This window comes from Phaenicophaeus curvirostris, chromosome 7, assembly GCF_032191515.1.
Source record: "Phaenicophaeus curvirostris isolate KB17595 chromosome 7, BPBGC_Pcur_1.0, whole genome shotgun sequence".
Classification (NCBI taxonomy): Eukaryota; Metazoa; Chordata; class Aves; order Cuculiformes; family Cuculidae; genus Phaenicophaeus; species Phaenicophaeus curvirostris.
Genome location: NC_091398.1, coordinates 6,829,582 through 6,850,735, shown reverse-complemented (window position 1 = coordinate 6,850,735; position 21,154 = coordinate 6,829,582). Strand labels below are relative to the sequence as shown.

General features: G+C 43.3%; 1 protein-coding gene across 2 annotated transcripts in view; it reads right to left on the bottom strand.

The window, feature by feature from the left end:
• SATB2 (SATB homeobox 2) overlaps positions 1 to 21,154 on the bottom strand; it is a 136,151-nt gene that overhangs the window by 11,745 nt on the left and 103,252 nt on the right. For both annotated transcript variants that reach the window (XM_069860669.1, XM_069860670.1), the window contains exon 10: positions 13,956 to 14,153. In XM_069860669.1, the coding sequence (XP_069716770.1) occupies positions 13,956 to 14,153 (198 nt within the window). The remainder of the gene's footprint in view (positions 1 to 13,955; positions 14,154 to 21,154) is intronic.

Below are 21,154 nucleotides of genomic sequence, written 5' to 3'. Positions count from 1 at the left end.
CCTAACTATGGTGGCACGAATGGCGCCGCTATAATGCTGTTGTTTCCAGTTACTCAGATTGGGAGTAGGCACTGAAGTACTTCAGGAAGGATATGTTTGGATTAGACACTGGATTTGGGGGTGGTTGGGGGGGTGGTAATTATTTGTCCCATCAAACTGTCTTAGGTACTTACAGATGGCTATTTGGGGTTGGGAATACCCAACCGTACTGCTATTTTTTACAATGGGGGCAGTTAAAAGTCAGAAGAACCTGACTGTTATGGTTAGTGAAAATAGCAGATTTGTGCTGATAAAACACTGCTCAGCATGTTTTTTGCTTTCTAGATGTAACCACCAATGCACTTAATAACAGGACTTGAGCAAACTATACTGTGTGAATCAAACACATAAAAGTATAAATATTCCTTTTTTTAGAAAGTAAGTCTCAAAAAGTGCATTATAATCAACTACCACGGTAAAAGCAAAATATTCAGCATTACCACACACGCAACTGGCATAATGTACTTTATTATACCCTTAGCTTGAAACTAGGTAAATAAAAATCAAATGACCAAAGTGCAGTCTCCTGCAGAGATCATGGCACTGACTGAGGACAGGAGACCTCAGAGAATTAGATTTGAAATAATTTGTCTTCCTGATTACAGTCTGGAAAACGTAGGTATGTCCAGAAGACTGAGGAAGCTATGCTGGTGTTACTGCTCTCCGTGTCTCACTACTCTGATCTGTACTTATTTGATAGGCTCTGGATGCTGTAAGGAAAATGATTTGCCGAAAGTAAATAGTACCTGCAGTTTATATCCACAATACTAGAAAATATGCAGTTGGGGAAAACATGCAGCTGTTCATTTTTAATAAAATAGTTTAATATATAGCCAGTGAAGCATTATCAGGACAAAGCAGAAGATGACAAGTTACGGCACTGGGATCCATCCCTGGCTTTGCCGCTGCCTGCTGTGGAAAGCCCTGTGGCTGCTCAGCCTGCAGCTTGTGTAGGTCTGTGTGTAAGGATCCTCAGACTTTTGCTAGAAATGCAAACCGACATTCTTTGCATCATTAAGATTAGAGCTTTGTAGCAATTTTCAGCCAAAAATCTTTCTTTCAGTCAAAAATGTCAACTGAGAGACAATCGAAGTACTGCCTAAATAACAAGCTGTTTGCCTGGGGTGGTGGGGGGTTGGACAGTCCGAAAAAGTTCAAGCAGTTATTTAGGAATTTTTCATGAAACAGCATCTTCTGGTCTCTTTTGTTCAGAACAACTTCTGCTCTTCAAACTCTTCTTATTTTCCTTTAAAGTATTCTGTTGCTCTAAACTACCACAAATCTTTTTTTTTTTTTAATTTTAACTGAAACTAGTAATTTAAAGAACTCCCAACATATTTTTTTCTTTCAGTATTTCAGAAATGTCAGCAACCCCTTAAAGTGAGCTCAAGCTCTTCTATAGCTCTAGGCTGTACCATCGAAGGAACAGCAGCTCATAGCCATCTATTTATCCACCTGTCTCCTTCATCATTGTATTTACAAAGGGTTGTACTGATGGGAGCTCTGAAAGAATGAAATGTAATGCAGTTTATAAAAGGAGATGGATGTGAATCTTTCCTATCTCAAAATCCAATAAAGCTTATGATTTTTATTGCATGTGGGAGTCCTTTGGTCTATGTAATACGGATTAGCAGCTTGGCCAGTAAGTCTGATAAAACCAGAAAGGACTTTTGAATGTATTCTCGTCAGAGAGACCTGGGAGTGAAGCATGTGTGTTGCAGCTGGTGGCCCCATGTAACTTGGAATTTCTTCCTTGCTTCTGTTCCATCTTGCCATGGTTTTGTTTCATTCTCTCTAGAAAGAAGACTACAATTCTCTCTAGAAAGAAGACTACAATACTCTCTTATCCCTGAATCTTCCTGGAAAGGAGGCATCACCTCCAAACTATTAGGGCGAACATTTCCAACACACATGAAGCCCCAAAATTTACAGCCTGCTTCAGTCAGGGCTCTGACTGGACTTTAATGGATCCCAAACAGGCCAATGCAATATTTTTATTCCTAATCTCATTTAAAAAAGGGAACACTGGGAACAACATTACTCCAAGTCAGCAATGCTTCCCTGGTGCTAATCAGGCCATTAAAAAGGCATAAGTAGTTTGTTTGATGCAGAGGGACAAAGACAACTACAGAAATTAGAAATTATAGGTGATAATACTCCTTTCAGCAGACCACAGTCTGAAAGCATGATAAGTGGCTGAAAGACACAATCACTGGAAGATCTAGAGACAAAAATATGTCTCCTGACTGAATGAAATACAAAATAAACTGGCTCTGGTACAGAAGCATTTCCTTCACAGGACAGTACTTATTGCTGTCAGGAAATCCAGGCCTGTTTGCTGCAAATGAGTGCTGCCACAGCTGACCCTCCTTGATCCCACTTAAGGAAAACACAAATGCTCAGTGTCAATAGTTGGAGGGAAAGTAAGAAAACCCCAAATGCGGTAGACTTGCTAGAAGACATTTCCACGGAGGTTACCTCCACACATAAGCAGATGGTTTCCAGTTAGTCAGGGTCAGGGACTGCCCGTGTGGTTTCCTGCCTGCCTGCCTTTGTAGCTTATCTAGCCCTCATCAAGATACACCATCTGAAAAAATTAGAATGGTTAAGTACAGAAATTAGGAAACCAAATTCAAATGGGCCTTGGTTTGCACTTGGGCAGACGAGCAAGGAAATCCGTGCCCACAGGTGGGATGAATTCAGCAGTGCCAACTCTTCTGACGGGGGACAGGACAAGAGGGAACGGCCTCAAGCTCCGCCACGGGAGGTTTAGGCTGGACATTAGGAAAAAATTCTTCACAGAAAGGGTCATTGGGCACTGGAACAGGCTGCCCAGGGAGGTGGTTGAGTCACCTTCCCTGGAGGTGTTTAAGGCACGGGTGGACGAGGTGCTAAGGGACATGGTTTAGTGTTTGATGGGAATGGTTGGACTCGATGATCCGGTGGGTCTCTTCCAACCTGGTTATTCTATGATTCTGCCAGAGCAGCCACGTCAGGCTACGGCACATCTCATCTGCAGAGGCTGAGTCAGGTCCTCTGAATGCCACGGTGCCTGCCCAGGCACTGAAGCCCTGCCTAACTCTATCCAAAACACTCTGGCAAACAGCTCAGCTGCTCTGAAAATACCCCAGTTTACAACCCTACTGCTTTAACTGCGGTGCTGGTGCCAGCTCTGCAGTGTAGCCCCATCCACACTCGCCCTCCTTGGAGGAGTGACACACATGTAGGGCATGTCTATGTGCTTCACAAAGCTCTGGTGCACGTCTATGTGTTTTGCAAAGCTCTGGTGCACATCTATGTGCTTTACAAAGCTCTGGGCAGACACCGGCTCAATGCTGTGCGTGGCAGTGAAGCAAAAATCCAACCAGGAACGTACGCACAAGCCACCATATGGAAAGGGCATTCTCAAATTAAACCCTGAAACCCAGATGAGATCTGAGCGAAGGACAGTTTCACTTAAAGGAAATCTCGGAGGTCAACCAGCAATTAACTGAAAGGTTCTGATTGAATACTCTATTGACTGCGCTCACATCAGACAGCTTCCTGTTTATTATACCTTATGGGCTGTCTAGGTGCCAAGACATTAAACTGTCAATAATCTATTAATGCGAAACAGCTCCTCCCTCCGCACTCCCCCACGCAAATATTCTTAGGCTAAGAAACTGCACTAAAAAGACGGAAATTTTTGAAGTGAGATGGAAATGAGCTTTTTAGGGTATTTCTTTGCTTGATTCCAGCTGAAAGTACAGCGACATTCATAAACAATATAACACGCAGTCTATAACTACATGGAAAAAATTGTGTTAAAAAAAATCAGACATGATTGAGACCATATCCTGAAATCTGGCTTTCTTTCCCAAGCCATCTTTAAACAGTCTAAGTTAAATTTAATTAACAATTTACAACAAGAAGAGAGAAGTTATTTAAAGAGAGGCCTACAGGTCCTTAACATTCAGTGTCTGGGAAACAGTTGTACATAAAAAAAAAGTTTTAATGAATTTAATAGAGAAAAGCACTTTAATTAAATGCTGTCAAAGAGGATTGTATTAATGACTGCACACAAAGGAATTTAAAGCAAGCCAAGTATATTTAGCAAATAGGAAGTAGGCTTTCAGAGGCTGCAACTATTTATGTTTCTGCCATTGCAATGCATCTAGGAGATCGCGTTGCCAATTGAAAGCAGTTATGTTATTAGATATGATTTTATTTATTATGGATTATTAAAATTTCAAAGGCTGCAGGGAATACATTTATTTCACTTCTAAAATGAAAGAACAAAGATATGTCCTGCTTGTTCAGTAAAAGGAGAAATAGAAGAGGAAATAAATAATAAATAATAATAATAACTTAGCACTTAACTAGTGAAGTGCTGTCCAGACAAATCTTTTTATGAGGCCCGTTGAGTCCTGGAATTTTAGAGTGTCTCTCTCTTTCTGCTACAACTGGATGGATTTGCAGTTGCTACCACAGCTTCTCTCAGCACAGCATGGAAAGAAGAGCAGCTCTTACTCCTCATGGACAGGGTACAACTCCTCGTTGTGTCCTGTGGTAGCACAAGGGACTTCTGTAATGCTTTGCGTGTTTCAAATCTAAAAATCTAAAAATTGCCAAAGTCCCAAGAAGTAAAAAGAAATCTAGGTTGCCAAGCATCTAGCAAGCAATTGAGAATATCAAGGTTTTCCAGACCTAGCCAAGAGATTTTGCCACACAACTCTCATAAAAGACCCTAACAGCTGTGGGTCTCCGTCAAGCACTTCTGCAGAACATGCTTGACTTCCTCAACACCCATGTTGATGGGACTTGTGGCAGGAAGGAAGGGAGCTCTTCACAATCCTCCCTGCCCACGTGCCTTGGATTCAAGTGTGGCACATCGAACGTGCATGGCCTAATAAGAGCATAATGTAGAGATCCAAACCATAAAGACGAGCAAGAGCAACTAGAAGATTCAAGGGTGTCAACATTATTTTGTACTATGATGGTACAAATAACATAAAACTAAATTTAATCCAAACAGGAAACCGAGGAATGTTTTTTTGACACAAAGTTAATGAGATGGCTGGGTCTGTAATATCCAGGATATGTTCTGTGATTTACCACATCCTTTTTGCCATATGTAATGGTAAGATGTTAATAATGATTTTAGAAGTCTTAAACTTCTCAGTGCTCTACCAGAGGCACCTTATACGTGCTTGTATGCCTTTGTTTTTGAACACCAAATCTCTTTTAAGTTAAGTACTGTGATGTGAGTTAGCCCCAAATTACTAGTTTTAAAATGTATTTATTTGTACTCATATATAAAAGCTTTTTACCTGCTAATTTGAAATGCTGGAAAGGAGGCACGAGGGGCTACTTACTTCCTTTCACAATGTGAGTAGCATCATAAATGGTGAAGTTCAATTTTCTAAATACATTTTTGTTTAAGATTTTAATAAAAGTCATGTGTGATGTGTGTTGAGAATGTAGCCTTTGTTGTTCCACAGCTAGGGATCTTGCAAACAGCTTCGCTTTGTCTGTGCCAAGATATTTTGGAATATTCTTTGAAACACTGCAAGCATAGATGACTGTGAGAAAAAATATGTGCTACTGTACTTCTGGATACTGGCTGTGTGAGACTAGTGCATACACACAAAAACATTTCCCATTTCAATCTGCAATTCCTGTAAATGTCCATACAAGCACGGAACACCATACACACCATCCTGACCCTGAAAGAAACATATCCCTGCATGGCTTACAGTCTCTGGGTATTTCCAACCATTCAGAAGTAAACGTGCAACACGGGAGGAAGAGCTGCTTCCTTGCTCTTGGAGATCTTCGGGGTACAAGCAGTGCAGTGTGTGCTAGTAGCATAATACAATCTTATTTCCCTCCCCAGGCAATTTTTATGACTGCTGACCTGTACAGAAAGGCCAGTTGTAATGATCTAGGGCTCTAACTTTATCCTAAGATTTCTGTAAGGAGCCCAAGAACAAAATGTTGCACACGTCCAGCCGCCTGTAAACATTCACACATCTCTAAAGCCTGATTTAACCATTTATGCACAAGTGTAAGTGACAGGGAGTATTTAGGAACAATTAAAATGAAATTAAATACGGCAATATTTTCAACTGGAAAAATTTTCAAATGTAAATGGAACAGGGGTTCATCTAACGGCTTTCCAGCCTTTAAGATTTGTCTTTTGCCAGCCAGCAAGCTTCAAAGTTTATGTGAATTAAAGACCTTTATTTAGTAATCATGCACTTGATGTTTGCGCATCCTCAACCTACTATGACTCCTTACAATGCTGAAAGCTCAGCATTTATGAGAGGGCCAGGACTGGAAGAAAATGAGGTCTAAATCTAGTCACGTTGTGTGTGAGAGGCAAAAGGATGAGATGACAGGAGCCAGGACTACGATGATGTCATTTGCTAAAATGATGACCTGCCAGAGCAACATCAATGCAAGCCACCACCCTGCTGATTCCTGCCAAGTCCCCGCAGTGCTAAATCTGCACATTTGGATTTTAAGTGGAGTTTCTGCCAGAAGCATCACCCCCCACAGAAGCCAGGGCGGCCTGAGCAGAGCTGCTCTGGGGCAGCCTCGCAAAAGCTGCTGTCTGGGCAGAAATGTCTCTGCCTCGAATGGGGCAGCACCTCTTGCCTGACAGCGCACGCGTCCTCGTACCCAGGGACGGCCTCTACCTCTGCCACAGTGTCAGCACGCTCACATTGCAAGAAGTTGGTGGAGGAAAACACCAGCTGTGCTCTCAGGACTCCCTCCCTTGACAGTCCCACCTCATTCCTGCCCTGTCCTTGGTTGATCCTGGATCAAAAGAATGCTGTCCAAGAGCAAGTGGCAGTGAGGTGGCCTGATGGCTTCAGAAGTCTGAACAAATACAGAAACAGTGTACTACCGTGACAAGACTAAACTTGCCACCTCAGAAAAAAACACCAAACTATCCACTTTACTTCATCTCCCATTCCTAAGGTTAAATGGAATAGCACTAAACCTAAACTAATTTCAGTATAAAAGCAGTTTTACTTTTACTGCAAGTACTCTCCCCACCATCACTGCAAGGGGAATCACAGGCTTGAAGTTAATAAAAATCAGCAGCACTTTTCAGCCACATTAGATATCCACATTAAACAGAAACAGCTGAGAAGGCACAGTAGGTATGTTTGGCTATAGCAAAGATCAGTGGCTTTCCACTGCAATTGGGATAACTCTCAATCACAAGAATCTCTATCGGACACTTCAGAGTTGAATGTAAGCGGTTCGTTATCTGATATGTGCTCCTCTTGCCTTTGTCAAACCTCACGCAAGCTCAAGCTCCTGAGCTACTGTAGCCCATCAGGAAAATGGTGTGCACCAAAGGGGTGGAAAAACAGATCGCACAGCCACAGATTTTGTACCAAACTGCAGCATGTCTTGCTGTGGGGCACGGCTACTGGAGCAGTCTGAGACAGCAGTTCGGAGGTGGAGGCCCTCTGAGAGTTTTGCAGGTACTGCTTCCTTCAAAGAGTCCCTTGCTCTCACCCAGAAGCAGATACACATGCAACAGAGATAAATGCAAAGTAAGTAGCATTCACAATATATATTGCCTTCAGCTTTTATACTGCACAGAAATAGAAGTTACATGGTTTGATTTTTTTTTCCAGTGGTTTTTGAATCGTTTAGATTGAAAGGAAATACTGAAACTGACTGTTATTGTCTAATATGGTAAGAGAACTCCAGATAATGTAACAACTGGTGAAGACATTCTCCTCTCACAAAATTCACAGATCTAGTTCTGACAAGAATTTCCCCCTGTAGTTCTAAACCAAAGACAAAATAAATACTCCAGCTGAAATCCACTAAAACCAAAGCTCCGAGATTTCTGAGTGGAATGAATAAACCTGCAATACAATTATCTCTCAAAGTCCACCAGAGTTTGTTGAGTATGAGTTGCCTCAACAGTTTTGACCACCCCTGTCTCGGCAAACATCACATCCAGCCATGGAATAAGGAGCTGGGGAAATCAAAACGCAGTTGGTATCCGTCCGTGGTCTGTATTTTGGGTGAAGAGAAAAGATCAAAAAGCAAATCTGTCAGGGTGCTGCATTTAAGAATGAATCGTAGGGCACACCATTCCCACAAAAAAAATTGCCTAGATAAAACACTAAGTATCAGAGACCTAGTATGGTTTGGGAAAGTAGTTTTTGTCCAAGTCTTCCAGACAACTCAGTCCTGATTTCCAGTACGTGAAGTCCTCTGCTGTAACACACACGAACACAGCAAACCTCACTGTGCACATCATCCACTAGATCATTAAGTACAACATGCTCCCCTATGGAATAACACTTCTGCTTCACTCATCATCTATGATTGCCTAAGTATTATTAATTAATATTACTTTTTAAGAAAAGAAATTCTAAGTCTTACTGTTTTTTCCACCCGCATGCTATGCATTGTGTGACCTGTGAACTCAAAGACATTGTTTAGAATCAGACATTTCATTAGGAAGCACTACTGTGGTGTTCATTCCCATCTTTATTACTTCTAGAAAGAGAATATGAAATTAGTTTCATTGGATTGGCATCACCACTTGCCTTGACCCATTTTTACGAGGCCTCCACGTTCTGCTATTCTGTATTTCATTGTCATTTCTAAAATATTTGTTCCCTCCCGTCCCTCACAAAATGGCAAAATTAGTATTTCATTTATTTCTGTGGTATGGTATTTTTTGCATATTTAAGGAGAGACCACAATGTTTGCAGTGAACACACAATACAAAAGAGCTTCCCTACAGTTTTCTGCTCTGCCTTCTTTTATTTACTAATGTTCCTCCATGATTTATGATCTGAACTATTATAAATTGCTAGATTTGCCTAAATGAAAGCTTCTGAGAAAAAAAGGGCAGAGGGGTGTCATTTAAAAAAAAAAAAAGCAACGAATGTGACAGTGTATCAGAAAGCTCATGAAAATCACTCCTGTTCCTTTAAAGTCAACATCTGATTGCTCTTAAATCAATATGTACCTACCAGCTTCAACAGATCTATCTGTCCGCTTACACAGAAAATGAAAGGCAAGGTTTCCTTGCTCTCTGAATAGCAGGTACTTCACTGCAGTGGTGCCTCATTACTCCAGAGAACTGGCTTATCCACCCCAACACTCCAGAGACAACAGCTTCATTCATTCTTTTCCCAACTGAGCCAGGTTTCTCTGCCCCGGCAATTAACAATGAATTAGCACTATATTAAAGTGCTAGGCAAGATGGTTATTCTCTGGAGTAGTCACCTTGGACACAGCAGACGAACAGTTTGAGAAGGGAGAGAAATTAGATTCACTGTATCCCAGCATGTCTGTAACAAACGCTAAATCTCTGGTTGGCAATGAGGAGCTGCTGTAGGGACTTCTCAGCATTAAGACTCCAGAAAGGTCCAGTGCCAGCAAATGGCCCAGGAATTATGGGATTCAACAAGGGATGGGAAGTAAGATGGGATACTCTCAGCTCTGCAGAGCAGGAAGCTAAACAGAGAAGTGTGAGGACTGCTTGCTGCAAAGTGACTACTGTACACGCAGCCTGTCCAACAGATCTACGCAAGAGCCAGGCCAGGCCAGATCAGTGGTCCAGCCAACATCCCACATCTGATGGTGGTGGAAGAGGACTTGTAAAAAGTCCCTGTCCAGCTTTCATGTAGGCCCTTTCCAGGTACTGGAAGGCCACAGTAAAGTCTCCCCAGGGTGTTCTCTTCTCCAGGCTGAATAACCACAACTCCTTCAGCCTGTCCTCACAGCAGAGGTGTTTCATCCCTCTGATCATTTTTGTGGCCTCCTCTGCTCTATTAGATCCATGTCTTACTGGTGCAGGGGACTCTAGAGCTGGATGCAGTCCTGCTAGTGGGGTCTCACCAAAGCAGAGAAGAGGGACAGAATCACCACCTTCATCCTGCTGGCCAAGCTGCTTCTGGTGCAGCCCAGGATGTGATTGGCCTTCTGGGTTCTGAGTGCGCATTTCTGACTCATGTCCAGCTTTTCATTCACCAGCATTCCTATGTCCTTCTCAGCAGGGCTGCTCTCAATCCCTTCATACCCCCAGCCTGTAGTGATACCAGGATTGTCCCCACCCATGTGTGGGACCTTGCACTTGGCCTTGTTGGACCTCATGAAGTTTGCACAGGCCCAGGTTTCAAGCAATAATGCTCTCCAGCACACCCGCCCATCCTCCAGCATCCTGTGGCTCAGGCGCTCTGTAAACCAGAGGTGATGTCCTTGTGGTATCCAGCTAGCAACAAACTCACAGGTCTTTTCCTTAGTCCCACAGCAGCACTTTGTGACTAAACCACATTGCACAGAAAGAGAGAGAGAAGGAGTCACTCAGTGCACACCAAGCGAGTGGCTGTGGCAAGCTCAGCCTGCTACACAGCAACGTGTAGGTGTAGCGTGGATGCTCTGCAACCAGCATGTGAAGGAAAATCCATGCTCTGGCATGTCCATATGGTCACACCTGATGATAACAGGAAACAGCCATGTCACAGAGCTCCACAGGGCTCACATTTTATGACTCCTAAGTATGATAACAAACACATGAAGTGTGCAGGAAGGAATTGCTTGTGCACTATAGCTTCCACTATAGACATTTTTTATTTCAGAAACAGGAAGGTATTTCATTAAATGAATAAATATGGCTGACAGGAAAAATCTAATGGAAGAGAGAAAAAAGGAAAACGTTTCTTTTTAAAGCCCTGAACCTAAAGCTAAACAGTGAGGTACAGGCTAGTAATGCTGAACAGAGGGCAAGAATCTGCCACAAAAGAAACAACAGTCCCTTAAAGATCACGTGACAGGTTCTGTCCACCTGATCTTTTACAGCACTACAATTGGCTTGCTGTGTACACCTTGCCACTGCTGGACAGAAATCACACCCAGCCTTGGGGAGATTCCCTCACTGAAGGTGTGTCCAACCTTGTAACCAGCAAGTGAACTATAAAAAGCTCAGCACAACGAAATTTATCCATCTGTTATCTTTTGACCGGTCATGCCTCTTCTGATGATAGCCAGGATTTTCTTTCAAGTCCTTCGATCTGATAGAGGGGCAGCCCAGCCCAAAGAGATTAAATCATGGTGGCAGGGAGCTCTGGTAGCATCACAGGGCAGCCTGTTTTCAGGCTTTCCTAGCTTCACAGCTAGAGGAGCAGGAGACTCAAGTATCAGACACAAGTTACTGTACACGCATCAAATCCATCAGAACAGACAGAAAGATGGGGTGGGTGGTGAGAGAAAGCAGAGGTAAGCGTCTCCTGCCTGTTTTGGTGTTACAGTACTGCACCTGCTGCTATTCACAGTGCTGCAACCTGTATCTCCTTCAAAGGACTGTCATCTTGACATCAAGGCTGCAGGTAAGGGCTCGACTTACAGAGCACTTTTCACTAGTAAAGCCTGCAAAGCAATGTAGGTTGGTGGCTGCAGCTCTAGGATGTCTCCACCCCCTGCTAAAATGCAGCCAGGCACCGTGGCAGACGTTCTGCACCCGCCACCGCTTTGAAAAGGAAATGAGAGTTGCTTTCCCACTTGACACTACAGAGGGAATTTCAGATAGGCAGAAAGTAATTACTTGGCCTGGAGTTCGGCCAGGAGCGGGGCCCAAGACCCCTACCCTTATGTAAAGTGTCACAAAATCTCCAATGACTGCAAAAGTGCGAGGACCTCAGCTTTACATCTCTGGCTGCTGTCACTGATTCTTCATGGCTAATTACCTAATAGTGACCCTTGCAGCAAAGCCAAAAAACAAACCCTGCTGCTTGAAACAATTTAAGTTCTGGAGACCAAAAACTACACAAAAATTGCTCAGTGTGGGATAACTTTTGAGAGTAGGGAGCAGGTGGACAACGAGCCTCCTGCATCTTGCACTCGTAGCGTGCCACTCAGAAACCTACTGGGGTTTTTGGATGGGCAAACATAGCTCTAAAATGCAGCACCTCCAAAACACAAGCCTACTGTATCAACTGTATACCTGGGTCTCCAGAGTTTTGCTGTATGTAGCTGCCAGCTGGTTCCATTTATTTTTCTTCATTTTTCATATTTTGACTGTAATAAATAATTAATCCATGGCTTTGTAACTTGCTGACAAATACAAATGCATTGCATTCCAACGCAGTGTAACGTGTCACTCAGAAGAGCCAACCTGCATGATGCAGAAAAGTGATGTGCAGAAGGCTTTGGAAAGTAGGCTAATCATCAAGGTCACTCACAAGTGCTCCAGGAAACTTCTTCCTCCAACTGTCCCTTAGAGGATAGTGCTGCTTGCTGTGGGCACCAGAACTGGGTTAATATGTTCAAACCTACGCAGGTCTAGTCATCTTCCCACATGTTAGCTCAGCCCTTTGCCCTTTTGTAGCTCCGTGCCTCCAAGATCGCATAGACTTTTGGGAATGTGGAAGATAAAACTTGCAATGTTAATTACATAGAGAACTTCCCTTACTTTATAGCTCTGAGAATCTGAACCCCAGGAAACAGTTTTCTTCCAGGCAAAGACCAAATGGAAAGCAAAGAGGAAGTTGTTAGCAGAAGAGACGAAGGAGACTGAACTAGGCAATAATTAATCTGGGTGAGACCAATGTGTTTCAGAAAGGGCAGGACTACAAGACAGAAAACCCTCCCGCCTTTGAAAAAAGGTGACTAGATAGTTGGCAGCACTGCTAGCAGCAGCAGAACAAGAAGAGCAACAAAGAATAGAGGCTGAATGCCAAGGTTCACAGCAAGAGTAGGGAAGCAGTGCAAGCCACCATCAAATGACAACCGGGAGAGAAAGGTGGGAGGAGAAACTGTGAGGTTTTCAGAGACAAACGTAGTATGGATGACTTCCAGTCATGCAATGGGACCAGGTGAATGGCACTAAGTGCTAGTGGCAATCGAAGAGGATGGTGGTCTGCTGGGGAAGATGTCATCTCAGTTTTTAGATTGAAAAAATGTCTCCTGAGCTTCTCTTGACAATCAGCAGCTGTCTGGGTTTGTGACACACATCACTAGTTATTAGGAATACACAGAAGACTGATTTTCTCTTCTGACTGAAGCTGGAACTGCAAAGATGAAAAATGTTGTCGTTTTTCACTTTATTTTTCCTATATATATTTGTATCTATTCATTTCTCATTCTATTAAGATCTGAGACAAGGATAGAACAGAGGTGCACCAACCAAAAATTGATTCTAGTCACAGAGCTTGTATAGAGGTACAAAACAATCTTGAGGAGGCTGCAAAATGAAAGCCTGTTCTCTGCAAAATACTCATCATGATCCTTTTATAAGTACTTATACATTTCAGTGAATACATGAAAAACTTCTCCATGCTACATTCCTCAAAACCCCTATGTTATCCATGCATGGACAAACTTGCTGTGTCCTGCCCTCCTACTTTTCCTACCGGTTCCTTCGAACAAAAGCAGATGTGCTGCTGTAGTTGCCAGTTTGCCACAGTTTGACAATGGGTATTGGGATGCCCAGGTTCTGTGTGAAGGACTGAATGACCAAGTCCCCACTCCTGTTCTGTTCCGTAAATAACTGCATGCTTCTTTCTGTTGCCGAGGAACACATTTTTACTCCTATAAATATCAGCAGCTTTAGACAGCTAAATTGTGTTTCAGCCATAAAAGAACTACTGACACCAAGGGAGTTTCATAATACCACCACTACTGACCTTGCCATTATTGGTGGCATGGACTGTCACATCCCTTCTCTTCAATCACCAACACAAACCTACACACGCTTACACACATGCTGCAACATACACACAGTGAGCTTTGAACCCGAGAGCTGTGCCTTGCATGTGGCCCTACAGAAAGATGAAAACTGGTGTGTTGCAACCTGCAAAGGAGAAGGAAGACGGGACCAGTTGCTTCTATCTACCTCTGACAGCTGTTCCCAATCCCAGACACCCTGAGAAGGAATTTAGTGCTCTGACCTGCACGGGCTCAGGAGTGAGCTGGACAACATGCTGCATACGCTCACTGTGGTGATGTCTGGACTCTTCCTCGTAGATCACATCCCTCTCATGCTGGGGAAGGTTCAGGAAGCGGCGAATGGTGCAGAGGTTCTCCCAAAGGGTGCGGTTTTCCGGACTTGGGTTTTCTTTCCAGCGAAGCAGCTCACACAGCCAGCCCTGCAACAGTAGGATCAGCATGGTTAATTCACTGAGCACCAAGGAACCAGATGTGAGTGGAACGTCAGATAGACTTAAAGCTCTATGCTGCAAGTTTTGCTGGTCTCAGAAACAGAACAGCACCTACCCTCAGCTGCCTTTTGGTCTCAACAAACATGACGTGTTATATCGGTCTCAACCTTGACATGTTATATTTCCTGCAAGCTGGAGAAACAGACACAATCAGCAGTGCTTGCCAGGAATCAGGAAGCACAGCATCTTGCCCCCTGTCATAATCACACAATGTTTAAAATGCTTGGATATAAATAATTTTTGTATATAGAAAGCCAGAGCTAAAATAAAGGTGTATCTTTGCTTCTGTTTCAGAGCCCTTCTATTTCTTCATCCAAGGAGGAGAAAAGGAGATGTAAGCCCTGAGAGTTGCTAACTACCCTCATGCTAAGGGTTGTAGGTGCAGGACCAGAAATTAACACTACTGAAAATGGTTAGAAGATAATATCAAGGCAAGATCTCTTATCTGCTGTCATTATGTCACATTGACCCTCCCAGCTCTAACTCAACTAAAATTTGATAGATTTTAACAATCAAATGGCCACTTAGAAGATGCAATCTCACAGAAAGGGATTAGTCTAATATTTAGCAGGAAAGCAAGAAACAGGATCCTGCAGAAATTACTACACAGAGATCAAGATAGTACGTGGAGGTAATTCTAAACCCAACTATAGATGATAATAATAGTAGATTTTATTCCTGCTATATTGCCTTAAGGTTAGTTTGAAATGCCATCAAATAAGTTACCCCTGTATGAAATCCTGTAGGAGCTCTCAGATTGCTGGAGGGGAAAGCACGAGTGCTTCTCCAAGAGGAGACCACTCTAAACCACAAAGCCGACCAAAGAACACTGTGACGATAGCTTTCAGGTGAGGACAGCCCCGTGTGTCCTAAGCATGTGTGGTGGTGACCCCAGCATCCCCAGCAGGTTAACTAGGGCCGGTGGCTACCGCTGCCTGCCCAGGGCTGGGGGCCCAGCCAGCTCCATCCTGCCTGCCAGCAGCTGGCCCTGCTTGTGGCTGGAGACAGTGGCTCCCCTCCTGGGCTTGCACACAGGAGATGCAATGCAAATGACAGAACACGAGAAGATAATGCTGAGGATGCTGTCAACGCGCCTTACTGACTCCTGTCAAAATATTTTACCTAGTAGCTTTATAACCCATCATTTTCGAGCTACAACTCAGCATTTTGACACCATTTTGACAGGCACCTTACAATACCTAGAAGATAGCTTGATCAATGTTAAAAATGTACAGTACAAGAAGTAGTCAAGACTGTACTTTTCCAAACAGCAACTACAGCAAGTGGAACAGCCAGGTTCACTACTGGCCCGGGATGGGGGGGCTGGTATTGCTTTTTTTGTGTAACAACTTGTAAGCCATTGACAACTTCTGCCACGCACTCTAAACCCCATATATAATATCATAAGCCGTTGTTTGTCTTGCTCTCCACTGTGTCTTCTGCCTTCACCCCCCCAAAAAAGGCAAGATTTGATTATCTCCGCTGCATCAGCCAAGACAGCAACACCAGCTGTTCTCATTGTGCAGCCTCTTCCTCACGGCCTACATGTTAATAACCTGATCATTCCATTTTCTCCTTCAACTGCCGGCTGCAGCACAGCGAAGAGACAAAAACCCAGGCCCATCTGCAGCAGCTGTAGGCACTGAACTGTGAAGCCACCAGGGATTTATAAACTAATCTGTAACACAACACTGCCTTGTTTTTACAAGTGAGAGGCCACATTTGTGCAGACCTGATCTTTTCTTGCAATAAACTAGGAGGGTTGGGGGTGGGGGCAAAGATGAAAACAAGATAACTAATAATTTACTTGGGGGGGGGGGGAAATCAGTATTATATTTTCAAAGTATTTTGACTGGTATTTGGGTAATCTCTCAGACAGGTGGTGTCTGCAGTTTAACATGGTCTGGCCACATCCCTTGCCCTCAGTTCTCCTCTTTCCCTTTCCTCGGCTCAGAAACCCCCCCAACTTTCTTTCAGAGAAAAAGATGGGAAGAAAATCTCCCTGCTCCACAGTGTTTTCTCAGGGGTGCCTCCACACAAAGGAAATAATTTTGAAACGGAAAACAAACTATCTGTGGAAAAAATAAGCTCCTGTTTCTCCGGGTTTTCAGTGATCACATTAAGTCTCCAACTGAAGACTCTCGAACGTTTCAAGCAGGGAAATTTAACATTTCCTGAGGGATGCTGCAGCACGAAGACCAATCATTTAACTAAACACACACAGAACCCTGCACCTGGTGGAGCTGGAGCCCACAAGGGCTGCAGGGCACTGTGTGGAGCCCAGGAATGACATTGGCAGGGTCATCTCCCCTTCCCAAAGTTGGATCAGCTAGCCCGATGGTGACTGCTGCACTTTGATTTATCTGCCCCGTTATAATCAGTGCTCATTACAATCACTTAGACCAACACTACAGGCCTCATTATGGACTAGGCACTGGCTGCCATTAGTCTTTAAGAAGGATAGCGCTCAATTTGCCTGGCAACATGCGAGGTCCTGACCTTGGAGCTATTAGGGAAAAGATTAGACTGCAGTGTGACCATGTGTGCAGACATGAGCAAACCAAATTAATTTCTGGTGAGGGGAGGCACCAGGCAAAGACCCTGCCATCCTGAGGACACCTGAGAACTTCTCCATTTCCCAAAGGAGATAAGCTAATGGCACGTTTAAAGGAGCCTGGTTCTGAAGGTGAAGCACATCCATGGTATTTAGAGAGATATTAATCCAGTTTCCCCACCAAGTATTTGCTTGGCTGATCAGATTAAGGGATCTAGCCTTCAACAGCACACCCCCACCACAGCAGGCCCCAAGAAATCTGTGATACTTCACAGCCTCAGACATATTGCACCATGTGTACCCAGCTGCTACAATAATTAGCTTATGAATGTATCAGCTGGTTCTGTGATTTTTATAAATAATAACTAACCTACAGAGCAGAAAGATTTTCATGAGCCTAATATTAGCAAGAAATTGCAAGGTGCGCCTAACTCGGAATTGTCATTGTGCTAAATGCCCTGTCTTCTCTCATGTTGTGCAGGACTGGATCTCCCCCAGTGCCATTTACAAATATTTATTTTTGCATCGGCAACGGCAATGTATTTGTGGCAGCTTTCTTCACAACAGCTATCATCCGCTCACCCCCACACATACACAAGCGTACCCACTGTGTGCATGTGTACACTTATCCGCATCAAATCTGTCCTTTCATTGCTCTTTTCCTATCCTTCCCTCTCTTTATTCAAGCATTCATTCTCTTGCCCTTCCACTCAGGACGCTATCAAGCCATCTATGGGGCTGCATATTAGGTGATAGCTTTGACTAATACGTGAGAAAACACAGTGCTGCAGCTTACTCACACGTTCTTTATGATTGCAAGTAACCGCATTCCCCATGCACAGATGAAAAGTCTGCATCGGATTTTTTTAATTATTTATTTAAATAATCTTAGCACGCCATCCAAGAAAGTTTTGCAGTACCAGGCAAAAAAAAAAAAAAAAAGTGTAAATGTCAAATAAAACAGTGACAGATGACAGTATTCTCTATTGAATAGCACTGTTTCTTCGTGCATGTTCAATGAGAACTCATGAATTATTAATACACAAATCTCCTTTTTCTGTTAAAAATCTCAACTTGGGTTTTTTTCGTTGTGATTTTTTTTTTCTTTTATTTATTTCTTTGAGTCTGTGTATGTTACACAGAGCTTTCCAGGAGAATTATTTCATTTAAGAAATGTTAACATACAGAGATTCTTAGAGCTACAGCCATTCACAGCGAATTTTCATCTATAGCTACATTTGTTGGTATGAAGAAGGGAAAGTGAGGAAGGAGACGCTATCTCACCACCTTTTCCCTCACTCATGCACATCTGAGCTCACTGCATTACAAGTAAATCCAACTTCTGTGAATATATTCTGAAAATCTAAAAAATAACACATCCTTCCCCCGATCCGTGATACAGTGTTTCTGAACCTGCCTCCTCTGCACATCGCGAGTCTCGCTCCACCGCACAAAGAGCCCCCTTCACTACCACAGAGTTATCCAGAGAGTTTGATACGCGCCAGTGTCAATATGGGTGGCAGAATCTGCTCCTTAATGTCAGCTTCTAAGGTTCTTGAATGGGAATGTCTTCCATTAAAAATAAGAGGAGGAAAAACAGCACAATTAAAGGATGTTTTTGGCTCTACAGTTAGGCACACCCAATGCTTGTGGTTACGAGGAATTCTGCTCAGAACTTCCTTCATTTCACCCCAAAACTTCTAGAGGCATCGAGAATGCAGCCCAATTTAGCTCATTAAAGCAAGCTGCAGAGAAGTGCTGGCCTCTATTTTTGTTGTTCTCATGAGACAAGATAAACATTTTCTAAGCATTTTATTTGATAAAACAAATAATATCATATTAATGTCCTATTTTTAACCTCTCTCTCTGTCTCCTAATCAAATACATTTCCACATAGCTAAGCAAACAACAACAAAAATCTGCAGGAAGCCAGCCATTCCCATTGTGCTTTCATGCTGTTAAAGAAACAGCATGCTTACTACACCAAAGTGTTAGCCTTTGCGCCCTCGAACCCCCTTGAGGGACAGTTAGTTGGTATTCTCTGTCACTTATCCCTGAGCCCTTTTTAGCAGCTTGACCCTTTCACTTTTGCTAGACTTACCCTGGAGCTGCTCCTGCAGCTGGAGGTATTAGACTCCAATAAGCTCAGGTTTTCCAGTGCTCAGTGAAGCTATGCACCAGTGTCCTGACCCTCGCAACTGCTCCCTGAAGAGCAGCTGACTGGACCAAATTTCTTATTAAGGATAAGAATGCATGTAGGAAGAATTCAAGGCTCAGTTAGGCTGCGGCTACAGGCACGCGCTTACACTTCGAGCAGCACGTCTACTGAAAGCCACTGCAAGAGGCAGCAGCTGGGTGTCCACAGCGACTCCGTCACCAGCAGCCTTTCTGCTAGGGCTGGTCCATGAGGCGCTTCAAGCCTGGAGGGAACTGCACTTCAGCTGACCTTGTGCTTCCCTATCGTTACACTGAAATTAATAATAATAATAATAATAATAATAATAATAATAATAATAATAATACAGCTACTTTTCCGTGCTGACATTTTCTAGGGTCTCCAGTGAAAGCGTGAGTAGGCAAACGAAGAGTTTTCAGTAAGAGTGATTCAGGAATAAATCTCAAAAATAAATGTAAAAGGCCATTTCCTCACCCACATCATCAGTGCAGAAAATGTCAACATATGTGACAAAAGGAAGAAAAAAAGCAGCAATGATCGACGCAAGCTTGAAAGATTAGGAAAGAAATGCTACATTCCACAGCAAAAGCTTCCTTTCTACACAGGATCACAGGAGTTCTCTGGACAAACTTCCTCAGCCTCACTTCCCTCCACTCAGTTTGGGACTCTCTGCAGTGTGAAATGAGCCAGATAATATTCTGCTCTTGTTCCTCAGTCACCAAACTCTCTTTTCATGAATCCAATAAGTGTCTATTAAAATAAATAAACCCCCTAATGATTCAAGATAACCTAATCAAGAAAGCTGAAATGGATAAAAGACTAACTGTAATGGAGAGTTCTGTCATGGCTTCAATGAATTCTTGATGAGGGCCGGGGGAGGGGGACTGAACCTGAAAAGCTTTCTTGGAGCATTTTGATACAGTTCAAGGTTAATCACTCAATAGCCTTGATTTTCTAAAATGCTCTATACTTTTTCTCCCACCAGAATTTAAGGCAAAATGCAAAGCACTTTCCTGAAGGCCAGTTTCTCACTAGTCTTAAAAAACATGAAGCCATGCACAGAAATGAACGAGGTCCATGAGCCCTGATGTATGTTAGCTTCATGGGAACACCAAGACTGCTGATAGCTCTTGGCCTCAGATGGAAGAATGCTGTGTAGTGAGGATATTTCCAACAAGCCGAGTTCAAACTAGCTTTTCCCCATGCTAGAGAGGAAGTGTGGGCTTGTGGTTAGGGTAAGCAGCCTGCCATCAGCTCCCAAGTCTGCCAAGGACTTCCCGAGCAAAGCCCCAGCTCCAAAACTGTCCCTGCTTCGCTTAGTTTTTGATCAGCTGACAGAGTGCTGCGGATGCTCTCCTGGGTGGGGGTCACACTGCAACTGCATATAAAAATCTAAAAGAGAAGACAATGCCAATAGGTACTTCAATTTTAAGTTCAAGCAAGGAGAAAAATGTCTTTCTGTATTTCCTCAATAGGTAACAGGAACATCAAATATCAGCACAACAGATATGTCCCAGCTGTAGAGATTCACATCATAAAGGCACTGAGGTGCTACAGTAGTGCCCTGTACATACACTATATATGCTACACACCTTCACCACCAGATGGTTTTTTTAGCTCTTGTTCATTATCACTGGAAGCTAATTAGTTTAAGGGCACCAAAAATACTATTAGCTTAAGAGGGAGAGAAGGCACCCCATCATATCAAATGAATACAGGGAATATAAGTTGGGAAAGAAAGAGAGTGAAGGACAAAATTAACTGCCTCAGAGTGACTCTGCTCATTCCTCTCAGTACCTGTACCTCCTTCTCAGAGCATGGGCAGGACACCATTGTGCTGAGTCCCACCTAGCATGGGCTTCTGCTGTGGGGCTAACACCCTTTTTGGCCAGAGAACAGGCTCTCAGACAATCCTGGCAATGAGGCAGGGCTCTCAATAGAAAAAAGTCAGAGGAAAGGAAAGCCACTTGGTAGTGATTTCCACCCATATGCCTGGGTTTCTCTTAACCTGAAGGGCCTCGATGAAGGGCTTTTCTGCCCCTAGCCTCCAAGTTTGGTTTTTGCTTGCTCTCTTTTAAACAGGGCAAAGATACAAACCAGAGACTGAGCTTTGCCAGCTTAATGTTTTGGGTTTTTTTTCAAATATTGCTCCATGGGACCTCTCTTGCTCTACTGTGGTGCAACTGGAACAAATTCCGG